Below are 13,821 nucleotides of genomic sequence, written 5' to 3'. Positions count from 1 at the left end.
CCTTTCTCTCTTTCTCTGCATCTCTATCATTTTTATCACTCCTATTCTGCTTCCTCTCTCTCTCTCCTTATCTCTCTTTCACTCTCCTGCATCTCACTTTTCACTATTCTGCACCCTCTTTCCTTATTCTGCCTCTTTTTCCCCTGTTATCTCCATCCTCTTCTGTTTCATTCTCTTTCCTCTTTGTTTCTCTCTCTCCCTCCACTCTCTCACCTATTCACTTCTTTTCTTTTGTCTGCATCTCTCTCTTTCTACCTCCCTCTTCTAACTTTCCACACTTTCTCCCGTCCCTGGTCCTGTCCCCTATCCCTTTGCTTTCTCTAGATCTGTTCTTTATCTCTTCTCCCTCTTTCTCCCTCCTCTTTCTCCCATTCCCTCTCTCTCTTTCTCTCTCTCTCTTTTCTCTCTCTTTCTCTGTCTCAGGACACAGAGCTCAGCTGGCCTCACACTTCAAGGACTGTAGGAAATAATTGTGCTTTCTCTCTCTCTTGATTAAAAAGTTATTTCATTGCTTATTCACTAATTCATTTGGATTATTGTTTCACAGCGTAGTGTATTTTAAATGGAAAATGTTGCATTCTTGAAAGCAATGCCTTTTGAATTCAATGTGAAAATCTATTGTCTGAGTTTGTGTTGGATTGTGTTGTAATCTCACACACACACACACGCACGCACGCACGCACACACACACACACACACACACACACACACACGTACACACTGACATTATGGGGTGCAGTTTGTCTAAAATGTCCATAAAATTAGGTTAAACAAACTATTTAAAACCAACAAACTGTGCCACAAAGATATTTATAGATATTTATTATAAAATCAACTCATCTGTAATAATGTTTGAAATGAATAAACCACCACATTATTAAACCAAAGTTTTACAGAGTTGTGTGAGAGGGCAGACCTATGGTAATACAAATATTATCACCGTGACAATTTACTCAGACAAGTAAATTTAAGCCAAAATGATCACAGACTTTCATTGGCAGATTTGTAACATTAAACTATATTGACACATTAAATAACAGCCTATGATTTGAAAGTGATTTTGTGATGCTATCTGCAGATGACCACACGGGAAGAGCTCGGAGTAGAACCGCTGCTCCTCCATATTGAGAGAAGCAGCTGAGCTGGCTCGAGCATCTGTTCTGATGTCTCCTGGACAATTTCCTCGGGAGGTGCTCCGAGCATGTTGAGCAGGGATGAGGCCCCTAGGAAGACCCAGGACAGACTGGAGGGATTATGTCTCTCGTCTGGCTTGGGAGGAGCTGGAGGAAGTGTCCAGGGTGAAGGAAGTCTGGGAGTCCCTGCTTAGACTGCTGCCCCTGCAATCCAGCCCCGGATAAGTGGAAGAAAATGGATGGATCTGCAGATGAATCAGTGTTCCCTGCAGATTTATACAAGATGGCACAGAAAATTCTTGTTTGAAAAATAATTTCATGACAACACAACCTGCAAAATTTGTCATTTGTAATATGCATATTATTGCTCATCTTGTTTTGTCGGGTAAATTTAGACTAAGAGGGGCGAGCATTGTCAAAGATGTGCACTACTGAACACTCTTTCTCACAGTGTTTTTAATTCACGATGAAAATAATAGTACATAACAGTTCTATCAATGAGTTTCTTTTACATAACTTTGATATTTTTGCTTCTGGAAGTATTATTCGCATCAACTATGTCTCTAATTCTGTTTAGAACAAATACATATTCGTTTCATATCATATTGTTTTATTTGAACAACAGTTTTTTCGTGATCTTTTTTCATGTTGTGGTCGTGATGTTCTTTTGTCCTACGCTGCTGTGAGTCCATGAACACGGCCTAATCCAGTCCCAGCACCGAGCGGCCATTTTGGTCCCACCTAGCCCCGACACAGAAGCCCCTCTTCGGCCCCCCAGAGATGGACCAAACCGAGCTGTGGACCTCCGATTCGGCCTCTGTCCTCCTTTGAACCCCCTTAGCCAGCTCCGGTACCTCATCCCGCGCGTCTGGATATGTTTTTGGACCCACTTTGGAGCGATTTTCGTTGGGAAGTGGTCACCGAGAGACATTAACTAGTCCGCCTTTACCGTAGTTCTCAAGCCCGGATAGAGAGACGGACAGTGATTTTTACCGCTCTTAAATAAGGTAATAAATCGTCTATTCACATTCTAAACATTTCACCACTTTAAATCGGCTTATGTTTTAAATCTGTACAATTTTGGGCGCTAACAGTTGGTAAATTCGGCTGAAACACGTTCGGTGTTTTGCCGAATTTTGCACCCTTTGCACATCTTCACTAGATACCCCTTTTCACTCCACGTTCTGCCAGTTTTGACTTGTTTTATGATATTTTTTTACAATTGAAAATATTTGCTTACACCTAATTTATTTGTGTTTTATGTTAATTTAGTCCCACGTCAGGATATCCTGTCTAAAATGGCTATCACGTATAGAAAGTATGCATATTTTAGATTCTTGGATTTTGTTTGCGTTTACTTTTAAGTTTTCAACAAAATATTCAAAACTGCTTTCATGTGTTACTTAAATTAATTGTGTCTTGTAGTCCCATGACTAATTTGTCTTACATTTTTGCAGGTTTTCACAGCTTGGAGCAAAAGGGATGTTATTTTCTACTGGGGAGCACTTTTTGTTCTAACACCGGGTCCACTGCTTTGGAGATTGTCACGGTCCATGCCGAGACCGTCTACCCGGACAAACCTTTCATTTTTCGGCTGTCGGACTTAACGAAGAGTCGGTGGAGTTTGTGTCGGTTTTTGGGATCTAAAGTAGTAAAAATAACCCGGGGCAGGATGTCAACCAAAACCCCTTTGCCAACTGTGAACGAAAAATCGACGGAAAGTGTAAGTACAAGCCGTTTTTATCACCTTTATCTATCTGTATAACTTTATAACTTGATATTTAACTCAATCAAAGTCTACTGTTAAGTTTTAAGTAACATTTGGGGTGTTTTTGTCAATGGTCCCTCTGTCTTCCTTGATTGATTTTGTACTTTTGTGTCTGTAAACCGTAAACAAGCATATCCTCCTGGCTAAACACGCCCAAACTGAAGTTTCCCTCACATTTATAACACCTTACTTGGATTAAAACTATAGATTAAACTCTTAACTTTGCCATAGAATTTTAACTTATTCGTTGTTTGAATTATATCGCTTTTATTTAGGCCCAAAATTGAACAAAACTCTGGTCTGCCTGTTCTTTCTGGCAGGCAACAGTAGTTTATGTCCCGTCCTCCCATTGGCTGCTTCCAGCTGTCAATCATCACCTTCAGCCGTTCAGTGTCCAAATATGGGCATGCTCGTCCCGCCCCCGCGTGACTCCAGGTTAAAGCATAGACAGCCAAACAAATGGGGTTTCCGGTCTGAGGTTTTCAACATAAATCCGCTGTTTTTGTGTCGCAATTCTGTTACTAATCCCATGTATTTACAATTTAAGACTTATATAACAGATGAAACGCCCAAATACACCAACTATAATACGCTTGTTCTGCTTAAAATCTATACATGTAAACTGTATTCTCAAAATCCATAGTTTTCCTTCCTGACAAACCTTTGTGGTTATTTTATAAAAGATACAAGTATACAGTTTTAATGTCATGTATATTGTTTATGATATTGAGCAAAGGATTATGGTCAGTGTAGTTTCCATTGTGATTTTAATGTGCTTTTAGGTGAGGCAGTTTGTATATACTGTGAGACTTTTGATATTGTGCCATTATTATTACAGACTTTATTCTGTTATTTAAAGCCACAGTATGTAACCTTTAGCCAAGATATGGATTAAAGTTCAAGCATGTGGTTTCCTTTTTTTCTTTTCTTGTTTGTTTGGTTTATTGCACTGAAAAACAAGCTTGCATTTCCCCAAACCTGACTCTTATTTAGCCCGCTGGAAGCTTGTTTTCGTGGAAATGTTGTTTTGGCTATAATTTTCGTCAGTATGATATCAAAACTTATCTGTCTCCTTGATAATGGAGACCAAAGTATGGTTTTAACCTTCTATTTTCATGGAATCATGCTACTACTACTAGGTACTACTACTACTGTACCTTTTTAATTTTGATGTCAGAAAATATATTGAAATATTGAAACAGAAACTTGCAGTGCAATCACCCAATCAAAGTTATTTTTCTGTGGTTTTGTGGTTTAGTATTCAATCCGGTTTTGTGCCGTACTCGAACCTTCAATCATCATGTTACAGGCACGTAGCAATCCCTGTCAAATAACCTTTAACATAGTCTGAAAACTAAACATGTTACAGCTCCAAATAAACCAGCTCTGTACGGTCAGATTGTGTTAAAATAAACCAGACCAAACCAGAGAATATTGATGACATCAGCTATTAAGGATCAATATCGTCTGGATTTTGTCAACGTGATTGTCAAAACATTAAGAACGACATTAATTTTCGTCAGTACCGGCTGCCCCAAACCTGGCCTAAAGCAGAACATGTGACGAGGCAGCGGTATAGAACATAATACGTTTATAATGGGGTTGAATCATTGAACCATTACGTAAAAGTCACATACAAATCACAACATCTTTGCTTGGATGGGTTATAATCATGTGTTTTATCTTCCTGTTGCCACTTTGGGGACCCTTGACTCTTCAAAAGATCTAACGTTTGATTTCAGTTTTTTAATTACCATGGCAACAGTCCCTTTTTTTTTTTTCTGGTCACATGGATAGATTGAATCCAGTCTGTTGACCTGTTGTTACCTTTTGTTTTCACAGACACGGTGAATAAAGAGGAAGTTGAATCACTAAATAAACTATAGCACGTATTGTTAGAAGAAGAATCGGTGCATTTTGTAACTTTTCTACAGGAGTGTCCATCACCTCACCTGCTTGTTTCTACGGATACGTCACTGCTGTGTCTGGAATATTCCACAGTGTGACATTAAACAGCTCTACTTTACATTTATGCAATTACAGGTGGTTTTAGAGCTCAAAAATACCTCGAAAAACTGCTACTCTGACTGTGAGTGGGGTCTCCTCTCCACAGATCTGGCCTTTTAACTTGTCTGGTTTGGTCTTCATTAGGGGTGTGCAAAAATATTGAAATATCGATATATCATATCGCTTAATGTGATGATACAGTATAGATATCGTGGGCTGCTGAATCGATATATCACCAAGAGTATTTTTTGGTATATTTTACTAAATTATTTTGTTACAGCTACAGCTTTTGGTACTTGTTTAGAGGAAGGAAACTTTTTTATTTGACATTTTCACTGTTTTGAGGATTAAAATGTTTGTGTTTCATATGAACTTTGCACAAAAAGTGGTTTAACAAAGACTTTTAGTATCACAGACATGATTTAGCCTTTATTTTTATTGAACTGTATCGAATCGATTTGAAATATATCGTATTGAATCGAAAGTGCACTGTATCGAGATATGTATCACATCGTGGCCTATGTATCTAGGTATGTATCATATCGTGGCCTATGTATCGAGATATGTATCACATCGTGGCCTATGTATCGAGGTATGTATCATATCGTGGCCTATGTATCGAGGTATGTATCACATCGTGGCCTATGTATCGAGGTATGTATCATATCGTGGCCTATGTATCGAGGTATGTATCACATCGTGGCCTATGTATCGAGGTATGTATCATATCGTGGCCTATGTATCGAGGTATGTATCATATCGTGGCCTATGTATCGAGGTATGTATCATATCGTGGCCTATGTATCGAGGTATGTATCATATCGTAGCCTATGTATCGAGGTATGTATCATATCGTGGTCTATGTATCGAGGTATGTATCATATCGTCGTCTATGTATCGAGGTATGTATCGTATCTGCAAATTCTTAATGAAGCCCTAGTCTTCATGAAGATAGAAAGCTTTAATGCCACACTGTGAAACATTCCAGACAAAGCATTAAGGTCTCCATGGAGAAAAGCGTTTCACAGCATGGACCCTCCACCAGAAAAGTGACACAATGCAAATTTTTCTGAGTATTTCTTGTATTCGTTGTATTCATTGGTTTCAGCTTCCTCTTTTATGGTGCCATTTTGAGGACGGTTGAAACATAGATGTCATTTTTTTTAACTGCCATGGCAACAGTCCCAATTTTTCTCTCTCTCGCGCTGAAACCCATGGATTGGCCGTATCGGTGCCAGTTTTAACCTCTCTTTTCTTTTCCGCTGTTGTTTTTGTGTCTGTGTTGAAACTCATGACTCAAATGAGCAGCTCTGTCTCTGCAGTCTGTGACCTAAATGTGACTGAACACAGCTGACCCACAAACACCAGACAGGCCCCAAGCCCAGCGCTGCAGCCAACACGTGTCATACCTGATCAGAAAGACCCACGTTTCTGAAAAGCATTGGGATTAACTTGCAATTTATGTTTTAATTATTAATTCAAGTTCATATTTTCAAGGTGCACTGTGTCACTTTTCTGTTGGAGGGTCCGTCAAATGCTTTTCTCCATGGAGATGTTATTGCTTTGTCTGGAATGTTCCACAGTGTGACATTAAAACGGTCTTCTGTACATTTATTCAATTCCAGGTGGTTTTATAGCTCAAAAATACCTAGAAAAACAGACATTCTGACTATGAGCGAGGTTGCTTCTCCACTAGGAATGTAACAATAACCAAAATATCGTGATATCGTATCGTCAGAAGTCTCACAATAATATCGTGGGCTGTCACAATATATAGAATCACAAGTTAATTAGCTTAAATACATGGTTTTATAGTAGCAACAGCTAAAAAACCTAGAGAACTACATATCCCATGATGCATTTCAGTGCAGACAACATGAAGTTATGTTTTTTACATTTTTTACATTCTTGTTATTATGTAGAATATCGTCATATCGTGAGCTTTCCCACAATATTGCAATAAATATCGTACCATGAGGTTCATTCTGTGACAATATCGTATCGTGAGACTTAGATATCGTTACACCCCTACTCTCCACAGATCTGACCTGTGACTTGGTCTGGTTTGGTCTCCATGAAGATAGAAATGTTTCTTCACGGAGTTTCCACAGAGAAAAGCATTTGACGGACCCTTCACCAGAAAAGATACCGTATTTTCTGCACTATTAGTCACTCTGGATTATAAGGCGCACTGTCATTAAATGGTCTATTTTTGAGCTTTTTTCACAAATAAACCGCACCGGACTTTAAAGGAAACAACAGTTGGATGGGTGAGTGGTTTTTTTTGTGGCGTTCACGGTGACTCTGGGCTTTGTTCAGTTGTGGCGTGTAGGGAGGGTGCTGTCTGGGACCGCTCAGTTGTTCAGTTGTATCTAGAAGTGACACATTGCACTTGCTTTTTCGGTTCATTCCTCAGTTCCGTTCCTCGTCGGCGTGGAGTGATGAGTGTGTCTGTGGGTGTATTTCACTGTGCGGTCGCTGTCTGCTCCGGGTGGTGCGGCTTTGTAGTTTACTGAAGTCATGCTGGAACACCCGAGTGGATTGTGGGGCGTCATTTTTGATTGGGTTGGAGGCTTAAGAGCGCCCCTATAGTCCGGAAAATACGGTATACAATGCACCTTTAACATAAAACAAAGTAACATTTTTCCCACATAGACTTAGTCCCAACTTGCTGATCACTGATGATTAGAAATGACTCAATCTCAATCTTATTAATCTATTATTATTAATTGCACAGCTTTAACAGCAGGACTGAAGCTGCACCAAACCAGGTCTAAACTCAGGGCTGTGTATTACCATGAATCTGGTGATACAGTATGCATCAGGATTCAGTCTATCATGATATCTCCCAGTGCTAAAACAAAGACACTATATTGGGATTTGTCAATAATTATGAGAACAAAACTGGATGAAATAAAATGTAGCTTTACTTCACATTTATTCAATTACAGGTGGTTTTACAGCTCAAAAATACCTAGAAAACAGTTACACAATGCACTTTTAGTGAAACTTGCAGCCCTATCTACAACTTGTCTTAAATTAAACCTAAGTGAATCAAAAGTAAACCAGAAATAAAACCGATGAGAACATTGAACAGTCAAAACATCAGTTGTAACTGAGTATCTAAACATGTCACAGTGATGACTATATCAACTTGTGGTTCAAATGCATCCATCCATTTTCGTCCGCTTATCCGGGGCCGGGTCGCGGGGGCAGCAGCCTAAGCAGGGACTCCCAGACTTCCTTCACCCCAGACACGTCCTCCAGCTCCTCCGGGGGGACCCCGAGGTGTTCCCAGGCCAGCCGAGAGACATAGTCCCTCCAGCGTGTCCTGGGTCTTCCCCAGGGCCTCCTCCCGGTGGGACATGCCCAGAACACCTCCCGAGGGAGGCGTCCAGGAGGCATCCGGAACAGATGCCCGAGCCACCTCAACTGGCTCCTCTCAACGTGGAGGAGCAGCGGCTCTACTCCGAGCTCCTCCCGTGTGACTGAGCTCCTCACCCTATCTCTAAGGGAGCACCCAGCCACCCTGCGGAGGAAACCCATTTCAAGCGCTTTCCGCGATCTCGTCCTTTCGGTCACTACCCAGAGCTCATGACCATAGGTGAGAGTAGGAACGAAGACTGACCGGTAAATCGAGAGCTTTGCCTTTCGGCTCAGCTCCCTCTTCACCACAACGGTCCGATACAGCGACCGCATCACTGCCGAAGCTGCACCGATCCGCCTGTCAATCTCCTGTTCCGTCCTTCCCTCACTCGTGAACAAGACCCCGAGATACTTGAACTCCTCCACTTGAGGCAAGGACTCTCCACCCACCCGGAGAGGGCAAGCCACCTTTTTCCGGTCGAGAACCATGGCCTCAGACTTAGAAGAGCTGATCTTCATCCCGCTTCACACAGCCCCAGTGTACATTGCAGGTCCTGGTTCGATGAAGCCAACAGCACAACATCATCCGCAAACAGCAGAGATGAAATCCTGTGGTCCCCAAACCGGACCCCCTCCGGCCCCAGACTGCACCTAGAAATTCTGTCCATAAAAACAATGAACAGAACCGGTGACAAAGGGCAGCCCTGGCGGAGTCCAACATGCACCGGGAACAGGTCTGACTTACTGCCGGCAATGCGAACACAGCTCCTGCTCCGGTCATACAGGGACCGGACAGCCCTTAGCAAAGGGCCCCGGACCCCATACTCCCAGAGCACCCCCGACAGGACACCACGAGGGACACGGTCGAATGCCTTCTCCAAGTCCACAAAGCACATGTGGACTGGTTGGGCAAACTCCCATGAACCCTCGAGCACCCTATGGAGAGTGTAGAGCTGGTCCAGTGTTCCACGGCCAGGACGAAAACCACACTGCTCTTCCTGGATCCGAGGTTCCACTATTGGCCGGGTTCTCCTCTCCAGTACCCTGGCATAGACCTTACCGGGAAGGCTGAGGAGTGTGATCCCCCTGTAGTTGGAACACACCCTCTGGTCCCCCTTCTTATACAGAGGGACCACCACCCCGGTTTGCCAGTCCAGAGGTACTGTCCCCGACCGCCACGCGATGTTGAAGAGGCGTGTCAGCCAAGACAGCCCCACAACATCCAGAGACTTAAGGTACTCAGGACGGATCTCATCCAACCCCGGAGCCTTGCCACCAAGGAGCTTTCCAACCACCTCAGTGACTTCAGCCTGGGTGATGGATGAGTCCGCCTCCGAGTCCCCAGCCTCGGCCTCCTCCTCGGAAGACGTGACGGTGGGATTGAGGAGATCCTCAAAGTATTCCTTCCACCACCGGACAACGTCCCCAGTCGAGGTCAGCAGCTCTCCCCCCGCACTGTAAACAGTGTTGGCGAAGAACTGCTTCCTCCTCCTGAGGCGCCGGACGGTTTGCCAGAATCTCTTTGAGGCCGTCCGATAGTCCTCCTCCATGGCCTCCCCGAACTCCTCCCAGCTCCGAGTTTTTGCCTCCAAAACCGCACGGGCTGCAGCATGCTTGGCCCGCCGGTACCCGTCAGCTGCTTCAAGAGTCCCCCGAGCCAGCAAGGCCCGATAGGACTCCTTCTTCAGCTTGACTTCATCCCTTACTTCCGGTGTCCACCACCGGGTTTGGGGATTGCCGCCGCGACAGGCACCACAGACCTTAGGCCCACAGGTCCGAGCAGCCGCATCGACAATAGAGGCCGAGAATGAAGCCCACTCGGACTCCATATCTCCAGCCTCCCCCGGAATCCGGGAGAAATCCTCCCGGAGGTGCGAGTTGAAAGTCCCTCTGACAGAGGGCTCCGCCAGACGTTCCCAACAGACCCTCACTACACGCTTGGGCCTGCCAGGTCTTTCCGGCTTCCTCCTCCGCCAGCGAACCCAACTCACAACCAGGTGGTGATCAGTTGACAGCTCAGCCCCTCTCTTCACCCGAGTGTCCAAGACACGCGGCCGGAGATCAGATGACACGACTACAAAGTCGATCATCGACCTCCGGTCTAGGGTGTCCTGGTGCCACGTGCACTTATGGACACCCTTGTGCTCGAACATGGTGTTCGTTATGGACAAACCGTGACTAGCGAGTGAGGACGGCCCCACGTTGCTCCTTCGGGCTAAGCCCGGCCGGGCCCCATGGGGGAAGGCCCGGCCACCAGGCACTCGCTGACGAGCACCCACCCCAGGCCTGGCTCCAGGGTGAGGCTCCGGTGACGCCAATTTGGGCGACGTAACTGGCCTCTGTGTTGCACTCATCATAAGGGGCTGGTTCAAATGCATGAAAGATGAAACAGTATTTTTTGGAGTCAATATTTATCACTGGGCTGCACAGTTTAAAATCAAATCAAAATCCCAATTTGAACAGACACAATGAACAAATCACAAAGGCTGCCATTGTTGAAGTGCCATCATTTCCAACAAACGACTAAATCTCTGGTCTTATTCTGCATAAAAAAATGGTACAAACTTGTTCTGAAATGTGATTCTTGTATTAGTTTGTCAGTTCACATTTCAGTCTTTTTCACATTTCTTCTGGACATGATTTAAAGGTGCACTGTGTAACTTTTCTGATGGAGGGTCCGTCTCTGTGGAGAAACTCTGTGGAACAACCTTTCTATCTATCAGACCAGGTTGCAGGCCAGATCTGTGGAGAGGCGACCCTGCTCACAGTCAGAATGTCTGTTTTTCTAGGTATTTTTGAATACAATGAATACAAGAAATACTCATAAAAATTTGCGTTGTGTCACTTTTCTGGTGGAGGGTCCATGCTTTTCTCCATGGAGACATTAATGCTTTGTCTGGAATGTTTCACAGTATGGCATTAAAGCTTTCTATCTTAATAGAGAACAAACCAGACCAAGCTATGAGTCAAATCTGTGGAGAGGCGAACCTGTTCACAGTCAGAATTAGGGATGGGCATGATTAATCAATTAATCGATAATTGATCATTAAGAATTTCATCGATTATGTTAATTTTAATCGACAAACCAAATGTAAGTTGCTGTGTGTAGTGTGACCAAACATAGGTCTGTACATGTGTCTCTGCATCAGAAGGAGCGAGACACAAACAGTAGGTCAGCCTGCAACGTGCCGAAGCACAAATGTGTATTTAACAATGACTTGTACAAGAAATTCCAGGCTTTCGGTTGCGTTCGGGACAAGTGTGAGTCCATGTGCACAGTGTATAAAGCAGCACATATGTTTCGGTGTCCAGTGGGAAAAAGTTTTACCAGGTGAGAGTTGCACAATGTCGATGATGAGTCCCCACCTCCCTCCCCCCGTACAGTGTCCTGGTTTTGACAAATGCAAATCTGGTCACACTAACCTGTATTCCACTGAGTCATGTCTTTTAATCCAACAGAAGTTGAACCGCATCAGCGACACAAGAGCTGTAGTTTTATCTTCGCTTAGTTTATGCAAATTGGCGATGCAGTTTTAAGTTTTGTTTCTGTGAGAGTTGAACAAAACTGAATTAAACACATTATAATGTCAAACGGGCTGATGTGGCTCTAGAGTCGTTACGGTTTATATGTCGTAAAGTTGAATTTATTTATGCAGATTAGTAGTGCATATAGTAATAATGATGACCATTTTAATATTAAAACGTTAATGATTCATCGATAATCGATCGTTAATTCTTCCAACGATCGATTAAGAAAATTTCATCGAATGCCCATCCCTAGTTAGAATGTCTGTTTTTCGAGGTATTTTTGAGCTATAAGCTGCAACCAGTGAACACAACGAATACAAGAAATACTTTGCATTGTGTCACTTTTCTGGTGGAGGGTCCATGCTTTTCTCCATGGAGACGTTAATGCTTTGTCTGGAATGTTTCACATTATGGCATTAAAGCTTTCTATCTTCATGGAGAACAAACCAGACCAAGCTATAAATCAAATCTGTGCAGAGGAGACCCCGTTCACAGTCAGAATACCTTTTTTCGAGGTATTTTTGAGCTATAAAATCACCTGGAATTGAATAAATGTAAGGTCGAGCTGTTTAATGTCACACTGTGAAACATTTTAGGCAGAGTGATGACATTTCCATAGAAACAAGCAGGTGACGGACCCTCAACCAAAAAGCACTTTTAAAGAGCTCATATTACACTATTTTCTGACCTATGACCTAAATGTTCCTCCTCAAAAACACACCTTGTTGGGGTTGTGTGTTGTTTCATTCAGCCTGTAGCTGAGGAGTCAAATATCTAGTTAGACGAGGTGATAATCTTATTTTGAAAAGCTGTGACTTCCTGTGGGCGTGCTCTGGAGCGGGGCTGACACAGACTGAGCTGTTTCCTCTCGGCTCAAACTCGGGACAAACTAAACACAATAAACACCTAAAGCTTCATATGTGGAATTATTCTCCAAACTGGACTTCACTTCACCAAACTTCACTGGATCATTTCACTTAAAACATGACTGGGGCACAAGCCAACAGGAGACACCGCAGCTTTGTGAGTCAAAATGGAAACTTAAAACTTTTACAAACTAGTTAAGATGAAGTTTTGATTAGAATTTATAAGTTGTGTAAATATTAAGGGCAGTTCAATTAAAAGAATACAACTTTATGGTTAAAAAGAGTAAACTAATGTGGTGTGTTTCTCAAAATTGGAGCAAAAGATAGAGGACTGAACGAGGACTGAAACCAGGCTGGACTTGGAATAACAATAGGACCAGTCATTAAAACTGGTTGGACAAAGAACAACTAAAGAGAGACCATTGTGGATCTAAACTCATGTGAAAAAGTGTGAAATAAACATGGAAACTTTATCAGTTCCGAACAGGGACAAATAATAAAGTTCATTTGTAGTTCTCACAATTAAAACTGAAGTTAAGTTACACTAAACGGGTTAAAGCATTTACTAAAAAGTCATTGTATTTATAAATGTATTGCTAAAATTCTGAACTAAAAACATTTTCTAGAGCATCTAATAATTATTTACAAAGATCAACAGTCCCTGGTTTAGTCCTGGTTTAGTCCCTGGTTTAGTCCTGGTTTAGTCCCTGGTTCAGTCCTGGTTTAGTCCTGGTTTAGTCCTGATTTAGTCCCTGGTTTAGTCCTGGTTCAGTCCTTGGTTTAGTCCCAGGTTTAAGTTCCACGCTTTTGTCCCTGTTTTAGGAACACTCAGTCACAGCTCATCTAATAATTATTTACAAAGATCAACAGTCCCTGGTTTAGTCCTGGTTTAGTCCCTGGTTTAGTCCTGGTTTAGTCCTGATTTAGTCCCTGGTTTAGTCCTGGTTCAGTCCTTGGTTTAGTCCCAGGTTTAAGTTCCACGCTTTTGTCCCTGTTTTAGGAACACTCAGTCACAGCTCAGACTTCTTCAGACATTTTTTACACATTATTAGTAAGTTAAAAAAAACAAGGTCAAGTGGAGCTTTAGTGAAAGACTCTAAAGAAACATTTTTCACTGAAATGTTTGTCAGGTATTTTTAGAGCTGAAAGAGGC

The 13,821-nt window shown here is 42.8% G+C and overlaps 1 protein-coding gene across 19 annotated transcripts in view; it reads left to right on the top strand.

Moving 5' to 3' along the window:
- Positions 1-1,854: 1,854 nt before the first annotated feature.
- The window catches only part of mark3a (MAP/microtubule affinity-regulating kinase 3a), a 76,585-nt gene continuing 64,618 nt past the window's right edge, over positions 1,855-13,821 (top strand). For 18 of the 19 annotated variants that reach the window (XM_020917329.2, XM_055162221.1, XM_020917323.2 and 15 more), the window contains exons 1-2: positions 1,855-2,140; positions 2,591-2,856. In XM_020917329.2, coding sequence (XP_020772988.1) covers positions 2,806-2,856 — 51 coding nt within the window. In that variant the 5' untranslated portion in view covers positions 1,855-2,140; positions 2,591-2,805. Of the gene's footprint in view, positions 2,141-2,590; positions 2,857-12,450; positions 12,826-13,821 lie in introns of those variants that run through there. The other variant, XM_020917320.2, reaches the window with a different exon arrangement.

This window comes from Boleophthalmus pectinirostris, unplaced genomic scaffold (genome assembly GCF_026225935.1).
Source record: "Boleophthalmus pectinirostris isolate CB_2022bp ecotype Guang Dong unplaced genomic scaffold, ASM2622593v1 HiC_scaffold_10, whole genome shotgun sequence".
Lineage (NCBI taxonomy): Eukaryota > Metazoa > Chordata > Actinopteri > Gobiiformes > Gobiidae > Boleophthalmus > Boleophthalmus pectinirostris.
Note: the sequence above shows the minus strand (reverse complement) of the source record. Positions and strands in the feature narration are given on the sequence as shown.